The 23,394-nt window shown below is 35.9% G+C and overlaps 1 protein-coding gene across 2 annotated transcripts in view; it reads right to left on the bottom strand.

The window, feature by feature from the left end:
- The window catches only part of PAWR (pro-apoptotic WT1 regulator), a 118,575-nt gene that overhangs the window by 24,668 nt on the left and 70,513 nt on the right, over positions 1-23,394 (bottom strand). For both annotated transcript variants that reach the window (XM_059186407.1, XM_059186408.1), the window contains 2 exons: positions 22,838-22,969; positions 9,854-9,888 (listed from right to left, as the gene is read on the bottom strand). In XM_059186407.1, coding sequence (XP_059042390.1) covers positions 9,854-9,888; positions 22,838-22,969 — 167 coding nt within the window. The remainder of the gene's footprint in view (positions 1-9,853; positions 9,889-22,837; positions 22,970-23,394) is intronic.

The following is a 23,394-nucleotide window of genomic DNA, read 5'->3' on the forward strand; positions in this document are numbered from 1 at the left end:
CACATGAAAAAGTGCTCCATATCACTCAGCATCAGGGAAATACAAATCAAAACCACAATGAGATACTACTACCTCACACCAGTCAGAATGACTAAAATTAACAAGTCAGGAAATGACAGATGCTGGTGAGGATGCAGAGAAAGGGGAACCCTCCTACACTGTTGGTGGGAATGCAAGCTGGTGCAGCCACTCTGGAAAACAGCATGGAGGTTCCTCAAAATGTTGAAAATAGAACTATCCTATGACCCAGCAATTGCACTACTGGGTATTTACCCTAAAGATACAAACACAGTGATCTGAAGGGGCACGTGCACCCGAATGTTTATAGCAGCAATGTCTACAATAGCCAAACTATGGAAAGAACCTAGATGTCCATCAACAGATGAGTGGATAAAGAAGATGTATATATACACAAAGGAATACTATGCAGCCATCAAAAGAAATGAAATCTTGCCATTTGCAACGACGTGGATGGAACTAGAGGGTATCATGCTTAGCAAAATAAGTCAAGCGGAGAAAGACAACTATCATATGATCTCCCTGATATGAGGAAGTGGAGATGCAACATGGGGGGTTAAGGGGGTAGGAGAATAATAAATGAAACAAGATGGGATTGGGAGGAAGACAAACCATAAGTGACTCTCAATCTCACAAAACAAAGTGAGGGTTGCTGGGGGGAGGGGGGTTGGGGGAAAGGGGGTGGGGTTATGGACATTGGGCAGGGTACGTGCTATGGTGAGTGCTGTGAAGTGTGTAAACCTGGTGATTCACAGACCTGTACCCCTGGGGATAAAAATATATTAGATGTTTATAAAAAATTAAAAATTAAAAAAAAAATCTAGTTATCTGTATCAAACACAATGCCATTTATGTAGAAATTACAAGGCTGGCAACCACACACATAAAAACCTAGAAATATGGCTATCCCTTAAGAGTTCGTATTTGCGTGGCACCTGGGTGGCTCAGTGGGTTAAAGCCTCTGCCTTCGGTTCAGATCATGATCCCAAGGTCCTAGGATCGAGCCCCATGTCGGGCTCTCTGCTCAGTGGGGAGCCTGCTTCCCTTCCTCTCTCTCTGCCTATCTCTCTACCTACTTGTGATCTCTGTCAAATAAATAAATTTTTAAAAAAAGTTTGTATTTACTTGATGAAGAAGCTTAGGACAGTATTTCAGAAAATTTAACCCATTAACAATTTCTGAAATCCTTCATATTAAGCTAGTTAACTATATAAATGATACTATTAAATAATTTTAAAACAAGGAATAATTAATACTAAAAAAAAACAGTGCTTTATGTGCTATGTATTAGGTTTATAAGGAATACTGTCAAAATTATGAATAGCAGTTACTTTATCTTTTGCCAAATTTAACTGTTTATTTTAAAAACAGAAATGTTTTCAACGTATTTTGAGGGACAGATATGTACAGTACATAATATACAGAATAAAAGTTTGTTTTGTCAACTCCAAAAAGTTTGTAATATTCTACTTGGGAATGTTGACATAAAGCTCTAATACAATTCCAAAAAGAATCCCCTCTGCCCTTAGCTATTAAAGATATTAACTATAAAGTTCAGAAGAGGGAAAAGAATAAAGTGTCATAAAAGATAAATACTTCCATTCACTGGAAGTTTTTCCCCTCTGGGAATTTTCACATCTTCTGTGGAAAGACTAGGAGGTGTTACATTGGGGAATAAAAAACTGTTATTCTAAAACTATCATGAGAACAAGATTGGCACAGCATTATAAGATTACAGCTAGAGGAATTTTCCACTAAAAAAGGTATTTTAAGGCTTAGCAATTAGAAGAAATACAAGATTCATGAGTAAAATCTCACTTGTAGAATGGTATCAAATATTTAGCAGTATTGGATAAACTATGAAATCCCTAAATAACCAACCAGTACAGGATTGCCCTTCATATTTTTAACATGTTTTGCTATCTCTCTCCCACCATTACTCACACTCCTCCCTAAAAACAGCCACTTACTCTGTGTAAGTCTTCACTTTCTTCCTTTACACACACACATACACATAGAGTAACAACTAAAGATCAAAATCAAAAACTCTCAGACTCATTCAAATTTATATATATTAACTGCAGGAAACAAAAAATATAAATCACTCATCTCAGTAATCCCACTAATGCAGAGATAACTACTGATATATTGTAAACATAGTAGTTCTTAACTTTTTTAGATCACAGCCCCCTTTGAGAATATGATTAAATGATAATTATTTATTAATAAACGTTACATTCTATTACGTATAATTTTAGTAATTTCAAGTTATGAAGACTTAATATATATTATGATACTTTGTTTTGTATCATTCTCTTTGTATATGTGCTGCCAATGCGAGCACTGTATCATTCTCTTTGTAACATGCCCGCCCTCTCCCCATTTAACATATAGGTAATAATTATTCTACATAATTGTTTTCTACAGCATCAGATTAATGTCTGCATTGTAACTATTTATAATATATTAATATATTATAGCTAATAACCTCCTCATTGTTAGAAATTTAAGTTTTTCCAGTTAGGGTCTATCATACATGCTCATTTCTGGTATATTACATATACTGAATTATCCTAACGAGATCAAATGACAGTTATCTCATCATTTTACTCAAATACCTGGTTGCTAAATTTCACTACCTGAGGGACAAACTCAGAAAACATTCTTCCAGAGGCAAGTCACAGCATTTGCTAAACTAAGATTATACACTTTTCATTATTCTCTTAGCACGTGTCTCCTAAACACCAAGCATAGTACCTTGTACCTCAGAATTATTCGAAACATATTGACATAAAACATCTACTTTTTTCAGAAAAAATTTCAACTAAGCAATATGGAAAATTTCTGTGTATTAAGAATAAATAAGAATCACAAAAATTTACACATGAATGTTAATAACATACTATATACTATATATCCTAATAAAATTCCTATGAGCCAAAAGGTGGAAACACCCTAAATATCCATCAAATGATGAATGGTTAAACGAAATGTGGTTTTATCCAGGTAGGCTACAACACAGACAAATCTTGGCAGGCATTATGCTATATGAAAGAAGCCAGACCAAAAAGCCACATATTATATAATTTCACTTAATGCATTACCCAGCATATGAAAATCTATTAAAAAACACAAAACAGAGTACTGGTTGCTTAAGCTAAGGGGAAGGGAATATGGGGACTGGCTGGCCATTTAACAGGCATGGGGTTTCCCCTTTTATTTGGTGTGGAGGTAGTTCTGGAACTAGATCGTGGTAATGGGTATATAACCCTGTGTAAGTACTGTCAACCACTGAATTGTATACTTTCAAAGGATGAACTTTATGATATCTGAAGTACATTTCAAAGCTCTTAAAAACAGAGATTAAATACAGAAGAGCAAATTCAGATTAGTGATTAATTCCTAAGGAAATATAATACATAAAATGCACTTTAAAATAATGTACCAAATGTTATCACACAATTTATCTTTCATGATTATAAAGATAACTTTAGATCTTGTTGGATTTGAAGATTAAGAAAAAAACTTATCTTCCCATGCTGTAGCCAGAATAAAGATAGCTGAGTGAACTCTGTGAAATCCAAAGCCACATGAGTAGTAAACTATGTTAAACAAAAAAAATCTAGTTATGGGTACCTTCCAGTTACTTGGGAGTCAAAATAAGCAAAATCAAACTCTGAATCAAATACTCTACTTTCTACCAACACTAAGCAAATTAATATTACCATGAGGTATAAATATGTTGATAAGATCAACCAATTAATATGTCTGATCTCAAAAAGACATTAAATTTCCCTGTGCCTCAGTTTGCTCATTTGTAAAATGGGGATAATAAGGTTACCAGGAGATTTAACTGAACTAATATATAAGGAAAGTACTCTGAATAGTGTATATTACATAATAAATACTATATAAATCCTAGCTACTAATATTTATAGCATAGATAAAAATTCACCAATCCACAAGGGAACCATGAGGTCCACAAAACGTACCAGTATCTCAATTATTTTTAAATTATCATTTTTTTGACATTCACATTCATTTGTAATATCCATTCATCAGAAGAACCACAGCTAGAACATACAGCTACTGTATGCCTTATAGCATTAGGTAAAATAAAGAATATATTAATAAAAAAAATAAGACATTTTGAAAAGGAATATATTTCCTTAGAAAACACACAGTCCAAGAAACCTGGTTCCTCTTCAGTTACTAGAAGATACATTTGGTCTTTAGTCGGTAATTCTCACCTTTAAACAATCCAGCTGATTGTTTTGGTTTGATCCCTAACCAACAAACCAAAGAAATTTCTTGTGACTCAGTGATTCTCAAAACACATGTGCAATCAAACAAGAACTACTGGTTTTAAAACAATGGTTATAGAGAAAGTGCCATTTAGAAAAAAAGTTGCAACATCTTAAAATATGTGCATGAAATTTTTCTGAATAAATTATTTACCTTCCAAACTTAAATAGGTTCTATTTAATTTCCTATGAAAGAGCCTCAGAATCAAGTGACAACTAAAGGTTTGAATTTCTGTTTGGTAGTTCAAAACAACAGATCTAAGATAATATCTGAGAAATAATCTGAAGATACAGTATCTTTTAAAAGTGATCCTTCTTTTTTTTTTTCCACAAGAAGTGTAAGAAGAAGAGTTATCTGAAATCAAATGGGAAGTTGTGACTCACACTCAAGTCTTCTGGTAGATGTCTGAGGTGTGTGTTTTTTGTGTCTTCCTACATGGTTCAGTTAAGCTAGGCACAGTTTTACACGCTTACCTAGTGTTTCCGATGAACAAAATTGTGTCTTGACAAACACAAAAATCTGTGTTATGGCCAAACTGTTCCCTAATATATCCACTGGGACAAATTCGAGTTTCCAAAAACATGTATTATAGCAGAACTGACAGGAAGATGATGCTGTTGTCATGTCTGTCCTAATAAAGAATTGAGGGACCCTAACTGGCTTAGAATAGCATGCAACTTTTTGATCTCAGGTCCACGTTGGGTATAGAGATTACTTAAATAAATAAAAACTTAAAAATAAAAAATAAAGAAATTAAGGGTCCCCAAAGGAGTTACAATGAGTGTCTCTGGTATATTTATGCTGTACTTCATGAAAGGGAGAAAAGAAGAGACTGCTCTATTGATATCAGCCATTCTATTGAAAACTTAAGAAGGAGCAAACCAGAATGCAAAATCATACATCCATTAAGCCCATGGTCATTCAAATAAAAGCCTAAAAACTAAATTGGAAGTAAAAAATTAAAATAATGTTAATAATGATTAACTTGGAGGGTAGTGTTATGAGTGGGATTTTCCAATTCAAATCTTCCAATAGTGAGGACTGCCTTTAAAGAGAAGAAAACAATTTTTAAATCGTATAAAAATTCTACCCTGATCGCTTTTAGTAACAGCAAAAAATTATAAGGGAAGAAAAGTCCCAAAGAAGGTACACACATTAGAGTTACAGAAAGAAAGAGTAATAACATAAAACACTATAGATCTGAAATAGGATTTTGCACCTATGTTTTAGTTAAGACAATGTTTATTCTTTCTAACATTCATATCCTGATGTGTCCATGCTCTTTGTAAAAGCAAAACCTTGTGGTGCCCAGGTGGTTCAGTCTGTTAAGCTTTAAGACTTGATTTCAGCTTCAGCTCCTATCAAGATCATCAACTAAATTACCTTGAGATTAGGCCCCTGGACAAGCTCAGTGGGGAGTCTGCTTCTCCCTTTGCACCACCTGCCCTGCACTCACTCGGGAGCAGGTACCGTCTCTCACTCTCTCAAATCTTTACAATAAAAAAATAAAGGAAAACCTTGTAATATTTCCTCTCTTGTAACTTAACTAATTTCTGCTCAGAGGGCATGTGGTAAAACAAAGGGTTCACTGAACTAAAGCCTTTTTCTTCACTTTGGAAAGAAGATACCTGTCCTGCTGCCTGATAGGATTACTGTTAGGTAATGTCTGTGAAGGTGCTTTGCATACCATTAAAAACTACATAAATGTAACCTAATGTTAAGGTTACTAGATGGGGGGAGGACTTAGAAGCATTTTTGACTCCATAATTACTTAATAAAACAATTAATACTGCATTGAATATATTTGTGAAAACAAAGAGACCAGTTAATTACTATGTGAGAATGATAAAACTTAGTATTTGTCTTAAATCGCTTCCCTATTTTTTAATCAGAGCCATTCCCTATTTTTTAATCAGAGCCTTTAATCAGAGCTGAATTACATACATAAATAAAAATGGTAAATTATAAACCCTGGTTAATCCTGCCCTTTGCAAATCATTTAGAAGTGTCTTGCCTTTTGGGGGGGGCGGTGTATGACAGTTTTATTTAGATATCACACTGAGTAGGGTATCTGCAAGCACACATCTAATAACCTGTCTTGCCTTTTTTAAAAAAAACCTTATTTTGACCAATGCACTATAAACTTAACGAAGTAGGCATATTAAGAAAAATCACACAATGAAAAACAAAAACAAAAACCTACAAATATGTGATACTGATTCATTGTTCCTAAATCTTGAGTTGCAGAAATTTCATTATTCCCACCTCCAAATAGTTTCTAAATATATTTTTTTAAAGATTTTATTTATTTGAGAGAGAAAGAGAGAGAGAGACAAGGCACAGGCAGGGGGAGGAACAGAAGAAGAGGGAGAAGCAGACACCTCTTTGAGCAGGGAGCCCAATGTGGGACTTGATCTTGGCACTTCCCATGACCTGAGCCGAAGACAGCCACTTAACCGAGCCACCCAGGTGCCTCTAAATATGTTTTAAAAAGGAAATTAGTCCATATATAAGAGATGCCCGAGATAAACAAGAGTTGATTCAATAAAATACAGCCTAATTAGTACTTAACAGACTCAATTCTCAAAAAGTATTCAATTAAATTAAATATTCAATTAAATATTCAATTAAATATTCAATTAAATATTTAATTAAATATTAAATTAAATTAAATATTCAATTCATAATTTATAACAGCACGCATACAAACTAGTTCTGTGAGTTCTTGTATCCTCCAATGACTTTTTTTTTTTTAAAGATTTTATTTATTTATTTGACAGAGATTACATGTACGCAGAGAGGCAGGCAGAGAGAAAGAGGAGGAAGCAGGCTCACTGCTGAGCAGAGAGCCCGATGTGGGACTTGATCCCAGGACCCTGGGATCATGACCTGAGCTGAAGGCAGTGGTTTAACCCACTGAGCCACCCAGGCGCCCTCCTCCAATGACTTTTTAAAAATCTGTCTAGCTGTGTACAGTATCTCATAAATTATTTGGTACAGTGGAAACATTTTCTAACATATGAGGCCAAATTTCTATTCTTTAGGCAGTCTTCCTTTTTTTAAATGCTCATTAGTCAGTAGACACCCTCACCAAGATCATCCATTCTCTAGTCCCTGCTACACGTGCTGACAGATTAATGAAAATAATGAACTGCTGATGCACAATTTAACAAATTCCTTTATTTTTTTTTTTTAAGATTTTTATTTATTTATTTGACAGAGAGAAATCACAAGTAGATGGAGAGGCAGGCAGAGAGAAAGAGAGGGAAGCAGGCTCTCCGCTGAGCAGAGAGCCCGATGCGGGACTCGATCCCAGGACTCCGAGATCATGACCTGAGCGGAAGGCAGCGGCTTAACCCACTGAGCCACCCAGGCACCCTAACAAATTCCTTTAGATAAGGAATTAGTAATTTCAAATTAGATTCTAGATTTTGTTTGTTTTTATTTTTTTAGTTATTTTTCTCCTTTTTAAACAGTATTCAAACTACAGGTTGCTGTAAGTCAGGGAATAATGACTAGAAGCTTTAAAAAATGTTTGTTTTATAACAGAATTAAACAGGGCTAAACCTTTGAAAGCTGAAAATTAACAAAACATGCTCTAGGTCACGAAAACAAAAACGTATCAGTATAGCAACAGGTCCCAAGTAAAATAATGGTCTGAAAAGCTTAAAAATAGAAACATTCATGATGGAAAACCAATCTTCTTCCTGATTTAACACAATGAAATGTAAATTAAGTATTTGATGAGTATTCATAAGAAAATTATTCCCTTGTTGATTCTACTTAACACTAATCTGAAAAGTGTCAATTATAATTCAAGGTTTACTATTTAATAAGTAAATATTTATACATTTATTAAGTTACTGAAGTTTATCTTTATCCCCAAACCAAAAACTAATGATAAAAATGTTTCTGGTTTGAGAATGTGCCCTGGAAATAAGCCAAATCAAAGCTATTTGACCGGCAATAATTTCTAGCAAAAGAAATGAGATTCTTTCCAGTTTAAGGTACTCATGTTCAGTAAAAATTATTAAGCAATGTATAAATGTTAGACACTTTAAAAAGAATCACAGGTTTCATTATACCTAAATCAAAATTACTCAGAAATGAAAATTAAAACAGAAGGAATAGCAAATATATTAAGTTCACCTGAAACCGTTTCACTTTCTTACAGTCAATAGTCGCTTATTTTGGTCTTTTTACCTTTTTCTACTACTAGTAGATATTATGGCCCACACTAAAAATAAAAAATTGAGTTTTGTTTATATGTAATAGTATTAAAATTAGAGCTCCTCTTAATCAATGTTTTATTTTAGAAGGAATATAGTAACTACAACTTTCAACCAAACACTTCAAACTTTAACATACAAATAGAGGAACTCGGTGGTTTTATGTGTATAGATCTACATAGATGGTGCAGGCAGGCATGTGTTGGGCTGTCTGAGTTCAAATCATGATTCTGCTAATGACTAACAAGCCTTATTCCCTAGTGAAATTATTCTACCTCTTGAATCCCACACTTCTCTCATCTACAAAATGAAAGTGAACATTGTATCTATTGTACCACCTTTTAAGACAATTGTGAGAATTGAATGAGATCGCTCTATGTAAAACACCTGAGACATTATAAGCACTTGATAAGGTTTACCACTGTTCTATGATTATTAGCGCATGTATGACCATATCTTCTGTAACCTTTATGATGTCACCAGGGAAAGAGGAAGCTAAGAGCCCAACCATCTCCATTAAACAACTTCTCATATCTAATTCTGATTTTCCTCCTGTACATGTACATACATACTCAAACACATTTTCTGCTAAAAGTATTACTCATAGTGTAGAAGAATTGGTATTGTCTGAGTGTTCTGCAACCTCAAAAATTGTATTTTGAAATCCTCATGTTCAATGTGGTAGTATTAGGAGCTAGAGCTTGGAGGTGTTTCAGAGGTTCTTAGGTCACAAATATAGAGTCCTCATGGATGGAATTAGTGCTCTGATAAAGCAATCTGAGAGAGCTCCTTGGCCCCTTCCTTACCACAGTAAGGACAGAGCAAGAAGTCTGCAACCACGAAGATGGCCTTCACCAAAATCTGACCTTGGTGGCTCTCTGATCCCTAACTGCCAGCCTCCAGAACCGTGCGAAAAGTAATTTCTGTTTAAGCCTTCCCTTTCTATGGTGTTTTGTTATGGCAGCCCAAGCTGACTAATAAAGGTAGTATACTTATATTTTCAATGTTCAAATACAAAAGGGGATATGATACTTAGTTTCTATTTTGCTTAATTTCATCAGTTCCATATAAATTCATGGTATGCACAGTTTTCAAAGAAAGCAGGGTATAACAGAGTAAGTCATGATGAAACAGACATTACTATACTCCTGCCTACAATGTAATTTCTTAACAGCACAATATTAAGGTTTCTTATTTTTCAACAAGCTGTTTGAAACAGTTCTACATAGTTAAGCCATGGTCAGACAGATATTACAGTCACATCTATAATATGTTGTAAGTTAAAATTTAAGGAGTCTTACCTTTTATATCTGCCTGAAACTGTTCTAGATGGGTCCTGTAAAGCAATAATAATGACATCAATTTCGGTGTATGTGCAAGAACACAATTCCACATTACATAAAACAGTTAATAAATGATTTTGAAAGAAATTAATTTGGAACAAATATCACCGCTTTAAAAACTTGACAATGCCAGTCAAACAAAATAAGAGTCTGCATTTGATTTCTCAGACAAAACCAACCACTTTTTAAAAATAGTATTTTTAATTTATAAGATTTTTAAAACTCAGAAAATTGAAAAAGGAAACATTATTCATCAACCAATCAGCTTAAATCACTTTGGAAGTCACTGAGCATTTAAAAACACAGTTAGACTACACACACACACACACACACACACACACACACACGATACATATATGTATATAATGTATCTCCCTCTGCTGCTTTTTTATACCCTCAATTTAAAAAAGACTCACCTCAAATACATATAATGATTAATGCTTATTTTAAAAGACAGCTAAAAATTAAAAGTAAGAAAGTATTCTTTATGCTGATTGTATGCTATCCAAAAGAAAGGCTGTTGTAAAATTAACATTAACGACTGGGATGGGGTAATTATTACCTTGCAATTAACCAGGGATTTTTCTGTTAAATCTTTTTTTTTTTTTTTAAGATTTTATTTATTTATTTGAGAGAGAGTGAGTGCCCACACCTGGGAGTACCAGGAGGAACACCGGAGGAGGTGAAGGAAGGTGGAAGAATCTCAGACAGACAGTGCTGGGCTTGATCCCTTCACCCTGATCATGACCTGATCTGAAACCAAGAGTCAGACACTTAACCAAGTGAGGAACTCAGGCACACCACTGAATCTTTGTTTTTTTTAAGATTTGATTTATTCACTTGAGAGAGAGAGAGAGAGAGAGAGAGACATCAAGAGACAGCATGAGCGGGTAGGAGAGAGAGAAGCAGGCTCCCTGATGAACAGGCATCCTGATGCAGGGCTTAATCCCAAGACCCTAGTATCATGACCCCTAAGCAACTGAGCCACCCAGGTGCCCCACCCTCTTTCAATATTTTAATACTCCAGGCTCTCCAAATATTTTTTGCAGTTTCATTTTAATAAAACCTGTCAAAATGAAATGATGAGTCTTTTTAAAAATTGATCATTCTTTTCTTCTAGTTATCATTTAAAGTATTCAAGACTCTACAGTTAAAGAATGTCCCATGTTAAAATCAGAGAATCCACCCTTTTATAAATAAAATGACCAGATGCCAGACTAAAACAGCAAATACTGATTGCATGGTGCAATAAAGGACTCATCAATGTAGAGGAAACAGTATAGCAAACCACATGGTTTAGAGTAAGATTTAGATCCAAGTTCCAACCAGACAGGCTTCAGTAGCTATGAAGCAATGGTAAGTTATTTAACATCTATCAGTCTCAGTTTTCTCATCTCTAAAATAGGAGTAACAATGTCTATGTTATTGGATTACGTGGGGATTAAAGGACATAAGTGAGTAAAAAAAATTGCATAACTCCTTTACAATAGGCTTACAATTTAAAGTTTGAAGCGAAGATTTTTTTTTTAAACATTTTATTTGACAGACAGAGATGGCAAACAGGCAGAGAGGCAGGCAGAGAGAGGGGGAAAGCAGACTCCCCGCTGAACAGAGAGCCCGATGCGGGGCTCAATTCCAGGATGCTGGGATCATGACCTGAGCTGAAGGCAGCAGCTTTAACCCACTGAGCCACCCAGGAGCTCCAAGATTTTTTTTTTTAAACTGGGATACAGAATAATCTTTACCAATTTTTCTATGTGGAATTTTAGTAAATCTGTTTCAATTGTTCCAAGTCAGTACATACCCATTACGACAGTCTAACCTACCTACTTAAATAAAAGTTTATCTCATTTTTTCATGTCTGATATATATCTTATTTTCTGGAAGATAGGGATTCCCACCTTTGATAACTTTTTTGTCCCAACCCCCAGCTCAAATAGTATGGAATAAATAATATGGGCAATGTATGAAAATAACCTCTCTAGTCACCTGCCACTATAGAAAAGTACCACTTTGGAATTAAGCAGTTGCAGAAAGTAACCAGGCTACAGATAGGATGTTAGAAGTGTCCGTATGTACGGGCTTGACCCCTAAACAGACTACCTTTGAGGAAGTTATGCTTTGACAGCTGGTTTAAAGACATTTTAACTCTCCCTACCCTGGCATCAGCTGTTCTTACAGAAGGGAGTAACAACGCCTACCAAGTAAACTTGAAACAATTTATCAGCCTGTATTAAAGTGGCAGTACCTAAAGATAAGGCAGGTGAATCTTTGTACTTTATACATCAAACATGTAAACAAATCATCTGTTTACAAAAATATTTCTTATAATCAACAAAAAATACTTTGTAAAACCTAGCTTTTCAGTTATTTTAAAAACCACAATAACTAGATTAAAATGTCTAATCACTTGCTGAAAAAGCATCTTACAAAGTACAGCATCCTTTCCTGATCAAAACTCTTCAAAGTGTAGGGAAAGAGGGTACATACCTCCATATCATCAAAGCCATCTATGAAAAACCCACCGCAAATATCATTCTCAATGGAGAAAAACTGAGAGCTTTTCCATTGAGGTCAGGAACACGGCAGGGATGTCCATTATCACCACTGCTATTCAACATAGTACTAGAAGTCCTAGCCTCAGCAATCAGACAACAAAAAGAAATGAAAGGCATCCAAATTGGCAAAGTAGAAATCAAACTATCACTCTTCGCAGATGATATGATACTTTATGTGGAAAACCCAAAGACTCCAAATCTGCTAGAACTTGTACAGGAATTCAGTAAAGTGTCAGGATATAAAATCAATGCACAGAACTCAGTTCCATTTCTTTACACCAACAACAAGACAGAAGAAAGAGAAATTAAGGAGGCAATCCCATTTACAATTGCACCCAAAACCTAACCAAAGAGGCAAAGAATCTATACTCAGAAAACTATAAAGCACTCATGAAAGAAATTGAGGAAGACAAAAAGAAATGGAAAAATGTTCCATGTTCGTGGATTGGAAGAACAAATATTGTGAAAATGTCTATGCTACTTAGAGCAATCTATACATTTAATGGAATCCCTATCAAAGTCCCATCCATTTTTTTCAAAGAAATGGAACAAATAATCCTAAAATTTATGTGGAGCCAGAAAAGACCTCAAATAGCCAAAGGAATATTGAAAAAGAAAGCTAAAGTTGGTGCTATCACAAATCCAGACTTCGAACTCTATTACAAAGCTGTCATCATCAAGACAGTATGGTACTGGAAAAAAAACAGACACATAGATCAATGGAACAGAAGAGAGCCCAGAAATAGACCCTCAACTCTGTGGTCAACTAATCTTCAACAAAGCAGGGAAGAATGTCCAATGGGAAAAAGTCTCTTCAACAAATGGTGTTGGGAAAATTGGACAGCCACATGCAGAAAAATGAAACTGGACCATTTCCTTACACCACACACGAAAACATTCAAAATGGATGGACTTCAATGTGAGAAAGAAATCCATCATTATCCTTGAGGAGAATACAGGCAGTAACCTCTTTGACCTCAGCCACATCAACTTCTTCCTAAAAACATCACCAAAGGCAAGGGAAGCAAGGGCAAAAATGAACTAATGGGACTTCATCAAGATCAAAAGCTTTTGCACAGCAAAGGAAACAGTTAACAAAACCAAAAGACAACTGACAGAATGGAAGAAGATATTTGCAAATGACATTATCAGATAAAGGGCTAGTATCCAAAATCTATAAAGAGTTTATCAAACTCAACACCCAAAGAACAAATAATCCAAAAACAAAAACAAAAACAAAAACAAAAACAAAAAAAAAAAAAAAAAAAAAAAAAAAAAAAAAAAACAACCTACAAATAATCCAATTAAGAAATGGGCAGAGAACATGAACCGACATTTCTGCAAAGAAGACATCCAGATGGCCAACAGACACATGAAAAAGTGCTCCACAATACTCAACATCAGGGAAATACAAATCAAAACCACAATGAGATACTACTACTTCACACCAGTCAGAATGGCTAAAATTGACAAATCAGGAAATGACAGATGTTGGCGAGGATGCAGAGAAAGGGGAACCCTCCTACACTGTTGGTGAGTATGCAAGCTGGTGCAGCCACTCTGGAAAACAGCATGGAGGTTCCTCAAAATGTTGAAAATAGAACTATCCTATGACCCAGCAATTGCACTACTGGGTATTTACCCTAAAGATACAAACACAGTGATCTGAAGGGGCACGTGCACCCGAATGTTTATAGCAGCAATGTCTACAATAGCCAAACTATGGAAAGAACCTAGATGTCCATCAACAGATGAGTGGATAAAGAAGATGTATATATACACAAAGGAATACTATGCAGCCATCAAAAGAAATGAAATCTTGCCATTTGCAACGACGTGGATGGAACTAGAGGGTATTATACTTAGCGAAATAAGTCAATAGGAGAAAGACAACTATCATATGATCTCCCTCATAAGAAAAGGGGAGATGCAACGTGGGGGGTTTGGGGGTAGGAAAAGAATAAATGAAACAAGATAGAATTGGGAGACAAACCATAAGAGACTCTTAATCTCACAAAACAAACTGAGGGTTGCTGGGGAGAGGGGGGTAGGGAGAGAGTGGTAGGGTTACTGACACTGGGGAAGGTATGTGCTATGATGAGTGCTGTGAAGTGTGTAAACCTGGCGATTCACAGACCTATACCCCTGCAGCTAGTAATACATTATATATTAATAAAACAATAAAAAAATTTTAAAACAATGTCTAATCACTGATTATTTAGAAAAAACAAAAATTCTAGGCTTATGTGTATCCAAAATACATTTTATTGAATGCAGATGATGATTTCATATGAAACTTTAACCTCAAAATTTTCAAACAGTACTCAACTAACATTTTATAAAGGTTGTCATTTATAAATTTCCCTAATTTTATTCTACATGAACTAAACGAAGACATAAAATTAAATGATGTCTATCTAAATATGCATTAGAAAAAATGTTAATTCCATAGATTCCAAAACAACACTCTCTCTCAGTTTGGTTATAACGGAAATATTTTAAAACATGACATCAGCTTGATTGCCCAGACTACCTTTTCCTGAAAGGAGTAACCACAGTTGCCGAATGAGAACAGCCTTTATTGGATTTACTGATTTGTGGGTTACCAATAACACTGACTGAAATGATTTGAACATTGTAATAAATAATATTTATGAAGCTTAACACGGGAATTTTCCTGAATATGGTAAATTTTGATTAATACAGAGTTAGAGCAAAATTTTTAAAAATACAGAAATATGAAATGAAGGATGTTTTCAGCAACACTAAGCTACAGTGGCATTGTAATAATTTTATACTCTGACCCAATTATAAATGACTTAAAGTCAATATCAGAGAAGTTTCTAGTTGAATGTACTAATAGGAAGTTATATAAGATCAGTTTTCCATATTTCTTGCAGCTTTTTTTTTTAACAATTAGTCACTTAGAACATATCTCAATCAAGTTTCACACAGTATTTTCTATACAGCTAGTATAGAAATCGGGAAAATAAGAATTCTGATCAAATCATTCCATGTTTATATCCAAGATGTGTAAACAATTAGAATTTAAGCTTATTTCTAGATAACCACAGTTTCTTTTTTTTTATTTTTTTTTATTTTTTTTTTTAAATTTTATTTATTTATCAGAGAGAGAGAGGGGGAGAGAGCAAGCACAGGCAGACAGAATGGCAGGCAGAGGCAGAGGGAGAAGCAGGCTCCCTGCTGAGCAAGGAGCCCGATGTGGGACTCGATCCCAGGACGCTGGGATCATGACCTGAGCCGAAGGCAGCTGCTTAACCAACTGAGCCACCCAGGCATCCCGATAACCACAGTTTCAATAGTTAAGATTCTGAAGCAGAGAGAAGACACTTAAGCTTATTCTATATTGGTAGATTTAAATAGGGTATTTTATTAGATTATATATTTTGTAGCTAAATGTTATTTTACAGTAATTCTAGTAATCAAATTACATTCCTTAACAATGGAATGTTCCCCAAACTGGACAGACTATATTAGTATGAGAACTAGTACCAGAAGAAACTAGGAGTGGTAGTAGTCTGCTTCTCATGTGCATTCAATATGGTCAATTACAGATGGAGTTTAAAGAGATTTCTAACCTCTATCCAAAGAGAAAAAACTGAGCATTTCTTGAATGAGAAATATTAAGACAGAAAAAGCAAAATCAACCTCATACTACAGCAAGAGTCTCCTACAATTTTAAGAAGGAAAATGCTTGATGTCTTTACACATTAATACACAAATATAAACTTCACCTCAGATTTAACAACAAGAAATCTCTGTATTCCTGTGGCAATAAAGACTTACAAACAAAGGATGACAACTCGGTAATTATGATACCTGTTAAAGTTGACAACTGCATTCTAAATGGGGGTGGGAGGTAAAAGAAATACCAGTATCACTGAAACCAGTTATAAGAACTACAACTGCTAAGAGTGACATTGGTCTTAAAAGTTTCAAAGACTATGTAATTAGACCTTCCAATAACCCCAAAGCCTGTTATACAACTGATTTAAATATGCTTTGCCTGAAATAATCTCCCTTGCAATGGGATGGTTTATATTACTAAAGGGAGGGGTAAAGACCTATACAGCACTTAGAAAATGTTGGCAAGACACAAACTGTTTTGTGTAAGTTTAAATAAAACATGCTGCTTTAGTCAAGCTTAGAATGGTCAATGAGGAAATCCCATGAATTGTCTTTACAGGTGCAGTGGCAAATCAGGACTAAAGTATAAACAAATATAAAAGCATATGTGAAATAAGATCAGAGAAAATCAAGACCAGCTAAATATAGCAAAACAATACTGAAGTTATTCAAATAAACTAATTACTGACAAAGCCATAGCCCTCAATAAAATTATGGCATTACATGCTAACTGGCTCTCAGGACTTATACTGATAGACATAATGTAGCAAGATATACTGCTGAAGATGAATGCAGAACAAAATATCTGCAATGTGTAACTGATAAAAATAGCTAAGAAAATGAAAAAACAAAACAAGAACTTTAACAAATTAACAAAGATTTTAAAAGGAAAAACACATCATTCCCCTTCCTTTCTGAACGATTCAGTCCTAAAACCATTAGGTGAAGCAGAGCTAGAGAAGAAACATAGTGGCCCAAACCAGGGTATCAGAGTACTGGAGCCCTATATGAAGAAGAGCTGCCTGGAACAGAGAATCAGAGTGTAAGCAATCTGAAGAGAAAATCCATACAGCAGGGGGACTTTACTTAGACTGAGAATTCAGACCCAGAGCAGAAATGAGGGTGTCTACAGAGCAGGAAGGGGAAGGCAGACTATCAGTCCTGGGACAATGTCAGAAGCAAGTCCCATATAGGGAACATCAAGAGGCCCAAGTAGAGTGTGAGGGTCATTCATTTAGGAGAACAGAGAACAGGTGGCAGAGAACAGAGTTTTAGAGCTCCGGAAGAGTACGAAAGCAGTATGGCACAGAAGTTTGCAGCCCTTGCAGAGAGCCTCTCTACAGAAAGATTAACAGGGATGATATGCCAGAGCCAAAACATGATGAAGAGAGTGTCCACATTAAATGGTATTCTAGTCTGAAGGTGTCAAAACCCAATCAGGTTGATGATGGGTCTCCATGGTGAAGCAAATCAGCATGAGGTCTTAGAATCTGAACATGAACAAAGACCCTAGGAAGGGCAGCCTATCATAAGGTTACAGAAGCTAAGCCGTATAAGGAGGGAATCCCAGGGCTGGGGGGGGGGGGGGGGGAGAGGAGGTTGTGATCCAGTGTGGGGAGTCACAATTCAAGCAGGGTATGGAGGGCATCCTACAGCCTTGCATAGGATGCCCAAGCCTGAAGAGGGTCAGCAAGAGTTCATGCACAAAGAAAGCCACCATGTGATGTCAAGCCCCACTTGTGGTGAGGAGGGTATAAATATGGGGAAGGGGTGGCAATGGGAGATAAGTTACATAAAAGGGGATTGAACAAATAAGAAAGTATTAATAAGAAAGTATTAAGGATAACGGGAAACAAGTTTCTCAATGTCACAAAAGGGAATTACAACTACTAGAATAAATTATAGTATTAGATTAGATTGGAAGTTATCAGTATAAATTAGTTTCAGTATCTACACAGATGTAGGCAGGTGGGCAGACAGAAGACAGATATGTATATATACAGATATACATATATTCTGTAGGTCTATACACAGAGACGGACCAGGAATGGTGACATTTCAGTATCATAAACAAACCTACAGCCCAGATCGTGGCTTCAAAGTACTTTCTAGTGAAAGGAATCCGAGCTCCTTAGCTTCTCAAAGAAATGGCTGCTTCCAATGTCCGTGTAGAAAAGTTAAAAATGAGCCTGTTAACATCATATTATGCCAAGAAGTAGTCCAAGAATGATGGAGATGTGGCAAAGGATACAAAAGCTCGAAAGAGTTTCCGCTGGCAAAATCTGGGATAATTTGAACATCAAAATAAAGAATAATGGTGTGGTAGGCAGAATAATGACCCTCAAAAATGTCTATGTCCTAATTCCTGTAACCTTCAAACATATTAGATAATCCAACAAAGGGAAATAAAGGTTGCTAATTAACAACCCTAAATCGGGAGATTATCCTAGATTGTCTGACTGGCTCAATGTAATCACAAGATTCATTAAAAGTGGAAGACAGAGGCAGAAGAAGGTCAGAGGGAGATATGATTAAGAAGAAAGGTCAGAAGGACAAGCTGCAGGAAGTACTCAGCCTACCGTTGCAGGCTTTGATGGAAGAAGGAGGATCATAATCCAAAGAATGTGGGTAGTCACTGAGAAAGAGCTAAACAAGGTAAGAAAATGGATTCTCCCCTAAAGCCTCCAAAAATGAATGTAGTCCTATTTTCGCCTTTGAAGTCTTTGATTTTAGTCCTTGATTTTGGCCAATTAGAACCGTGTTGGACTACCAAATTATAAAATTGTAAGATGATAAGTTTGTGCTGTTTTTAAGAAAACAAATTTGTAGTAATTTGTTACAGGAGCAACAGTAAACTATTAGATTGTAACAGGGTACACAACCCATCAGATAAAATAGGTAACAGTGAGTCAATACAGATATACAGATATAAAGGCAGGAAGATGATAAAGTTTGATAGAGATTAAGATATCTACATGGTTCAAAGCACTTACCCACAAAATACTTTTTTTTTTCCTGTTAAAGGACTCATTTGATCATCAGTTCCACAAAAGACTTACTAAGAAAGGGAAAGTGAAGTGAAAAAAAAACTACCTTAATCATATGACCAGACTGATCAGCAGCCATGAGGGGACAAATTACAATTATGTGTGAACTGACAGGATACATAATGAGAAGAATACAGCATTAATTCTGTGATATTCCTGACACAGATCTATAACCTGAATCTAGAAGTAAATATCAGGTAACCCAAACTGAAGGTATATCATAAAGTAACTGCCCTGTAGCCCTATAATCTTTTATTATTTTTAAAGATTTTATTCATTCATTTGAGAGAAAGAGAGAAAGCACAAGCAAGGGGAGAGGCAGGGAGAGAGGAAGCAGGAGACTCCCCGCTGAGCAGGGAACCCGATGAGGCAATTGATCCCAGGACCTTGGGATCATGACCTGAGCTGAAGGCAGATGCTTAACCATCTGAGCCACCCAGCCACCCACCCTATAATCTTTTAAAGTGGTAAGATTAAGAAATTTATTTTTTTAAAGATTGACTGATTGATTGATTTGACAGAGAGAGAGAAAGAGCACAAGCAGGGAGAGTGGCAGGCAGCGGGAGAAGCAGGCTCCCCACCAAGCAGGGAGCCCAATGTGGGGCTCCATTCCAGGGTCCTGGGATCATGACCTGAGCCAAAAGCAGACATTTAACCAACTGAGCCACCTAGGCCCCCCACAATAAGACATTTAAAGAGAGACTGCTTTAGATTAAAGGAAACTAAAGGGATAACAGCAACTAAATGCAACACCTGATGAGATCCTTCTGCTATACTTTGGAATATCACTGGGATAACTGGTGAAACCTGAATAAGGTCTAAATATTAAATGGTAAGAATGTATTATTTTTAATTTTCTATTTTTAAGAGCCATGTTGTTGTTATGTAGGCGACTCTGTTTGTAGAAAATACTCAGTAAAGCAAAGAAAGGCTCTTTCCTTTCTCTGTGGCAGCCATCAGCTCAAAGGTAAGCCAAGATGGGCAAAATTGTTCCTACCAATCAGGAGTCCATTCAGGAACTATGGAGGAAGAAGTAGTCCACTACAGTGTACTTTATTCTCAGGGTGCACTGCTGGCAGTACCACCAGCTCTCTGCACTCCATGGGGCCCCTACTCAACCTGGCCCAATAAAGCACACAGACTAGGGTATAATGCCAAGCAAAGTTACGTCATATTTAGGATTCGTGCACAATGTGGAAGCCACAAATGCTCAGTCCCTACAGGTGCGACCTACGGCAAGCTTGTCCACCATGGTGTTAACCAGCTAAAGTTTGCCTGAAGCCTTCAGTTTGTTGCAGAGGAGTGAGCTGGACACCACTGTGGGCATCTGAAAGTCCTAGGAATTCTTACTTTGTTGGCAAAGATTCCATATACAAATTGAGGTTATCCTCATTGATCCATTCTATAAAGCTAGCAAAAGAAATCCTGACACCCAGTGGATCACCACACCAGTCCACAAGCACAGGGAGACACAAAGGCTGACATCTGCAGGCCGCAAGAATGTGGCCTTGGAAAGGGTCACAAGTTTCACCACACTAATGGTGGTTCTCGCTGTGCAGCATGGGGTAGCTCCACCATTACTGCTAATATAAGTAATGTTTGTAAAATTAAAAGTGTTCTTTGTCAAAATTAGTTGTCTGCGGAATGTTCCATGAATGCACTGTCAAATTATGAAAGTTAAAGTGCAATAATGTTTGAAGACTAAAAGTGAGGGTGAGGGTATATCTTGTTTCTTATAAGAGAAACGCTTTTATCTTTGCTCTACCTTATTAAGGTGTTTATATGTCAGTGTTTAAAATGCTATTTGGTATAACAGGTATAATACAAATTCTGTAAAAGTGAAATGCAGAAGTTAGCCATGTAGATTTGCTGGTGCGTGTAATGAAACCTACAGCTTCACTGTAGGCTGATGTTCACTGTACATCATCCGAGATGATGTGATGCTCTGCTGGTTTATTCTCAAATGGCTGTTTTTAAGGGTTTGGTAGAAACAATTATTTTTTTTTTTAAGATTTTATTTATTTGTTTGAGAGAGAGCATTGTTGGGGGGGGGGGTGTCAGAGGGAGAAGCAGATTCCCCACAGAGATACCTGGTGCTATTTGAGTATACCAAAGTGGCATGACCAAGAATTAAAATTTTAATTCTTAATACATTTTTAAAAAGACTATTTATTTATCTGGCAGACAGAGATCCCAAGTAGGCAGAGAGGCAGGCGGAGGGGTGGGGAAGGAAGTAGGCTCCCTGATGAGCCTGACGACAGGCTCCATCCCAGGACCCTGAGATCATGACCTGAGCTGAAGGTAGAGGGCTTAATCCACTGAGCCACCCAGGTGCCCCCTTAATAAACTTATTCTTAATAAAAATACTGTATTGTCTGTATTTCAATAAATTAAGCCTCTATCTTCACCTGGAATACACCCAGATTTAACTTCAATTTTGTTAAACAAAGGATACAAAGATATTTTAGACTATGAATAGTCACACAGATACTGAGAGAAACATGGCTTATTAGCTTACACCATGTCATAATAGGGTAGGTACTTCTAGTAACAACAACTTAGATGCAAAGAACAGATAAACTTGCATCACTTCATCATTCTTCCCATCAGTGTATCTGCCTCAAAGAGCAGATGACAAAGAAATTTTGCACCTGCATTTCCAAACTACCTCAAAATATTTGCCTCTTTCAAATGCCTTTTTATCATAACCTTACAAAGTAATAGAGTTTATATTTAATTTTTTTCATTAATAAAATGGGGAGATATTCGATCTGCTCAGAAACGCCTTTTAAAGTGATATATAATAAAATGCATTTATAAAGTCAAAACTGGAGGCACCTGGCTGCCTCAGTCAGAAGAGTATGCAACTCTTGATCTCAGGGTCACATGTTTGAGCCCCACACTGGGTACGGGAGGTTACCTGAATAATTTTTTTAACATCAAAAATGAACTCTGAGAAGATGACAGATAGTTTATGATCTCAATCATCAAATTAACATAAGATTAGATTATATCACGATCATTCCCAAATTCCAATTTAAATTAAACAATTCTGCAGAATAGTTTGCTTTCTACTGAGGCATTCTAATATGATCAACTCCCAGTTTTCTTTGCCACAAAAACCCAAAATAACAGCTAATTTGAAATTGAGTTTAATTTTACTTGTATAATTATAAAGAAGTGCTGATGTTTCTGGCAATTCACAATACTACAGTTCATTCTTTAGTTGCTATATAATTCTAATGCAGTATCAGCCTACAGCAGAACTCAAAAGCTTACTAATTCTAACTTTATTAAGAGCAAAGAGGAAATTATTTTTCCTAGCTATCACTGATCAGGAACCAAGAACCATATATACTTGTATTTGAACAGAAGGAAAGTCAATGATTAAATCCATTGAAAATACTTAAATGGAGCAGATGTCACCAAAAGGAGAATGGAAAAATTATTAAAAGCTACTTAAAAATGATTGTTAAAATAGCAACTGACATCCTAGTATTTTTAGATATTCATTTGTAAACTAAAAAAATTTTAAAAATAGATTTTTAGGGGTGCCTGGCTGGTTTAGTTGGTTGAGCACGTCACTCTTCATCTTAAGAGTTCAAAATCAATCAACATATAGTAACTCATAAGAAAATGAATTTTTAAGGTAATTCTTTAAAATTAAACTTAAATAAATAAATACTCACTTGTAGCAGGTAGGAACTGCCTGGATCTAATAAGCTGACAGCTTCATTCTGCATCGTGTTCTGTTGTGTAATTGCATCCTCACGTTTCCGCTCTTTCTGCCCTGCTTCATCATCTTCATATTCATCTAAGCACTAGAAGAAAAAATAGTTTCCATTTTATTTCCAGATATACTAACAGATTGTATTGACAGTATGTGAAGATACATTTGGATAGCATTAAAGAAGTATCTGTGCATTCAGAAACTAATTTATGTGATAATGGTGTTCCTTTCAGTAATATGTACATTTAATTCCTGTAAATTAAATTACCTGCTTAAACCCCAAACTCCACATTCACACCCCTGACAACTTATCTTTCCTCTAGACTCTAAATAGCAGTGAGAAAGCTTGCTTAAAAGGCAAGGTTCTTTCTTTCACATTCATCCAACAAGTAAATGAAAGGTGTCTACCTTTAAAAAGGCACTTTTCAGAGGGTAACAAATGATATACCCAAGACATGGAATTTATAGTCTAGTGGGAAGTTAACATAGAAGATGTAAGATATACAGAGATATAGA

Source organism: Mustela lutreola, chromosome 8, assembly GCF_030435805.1.
Source record: "Mustela lutreola isolate mMusLut2 chromosome 8, mMusLut2.pri, whole genome shotgun sequence".
NCBI classification, from domain to species: domain Eukaryota; kingdom Metazoa; phylum Chordata; class Mammalia; order Carnivora; family Mustelidae; genus Mustela; species Mustela lutreola.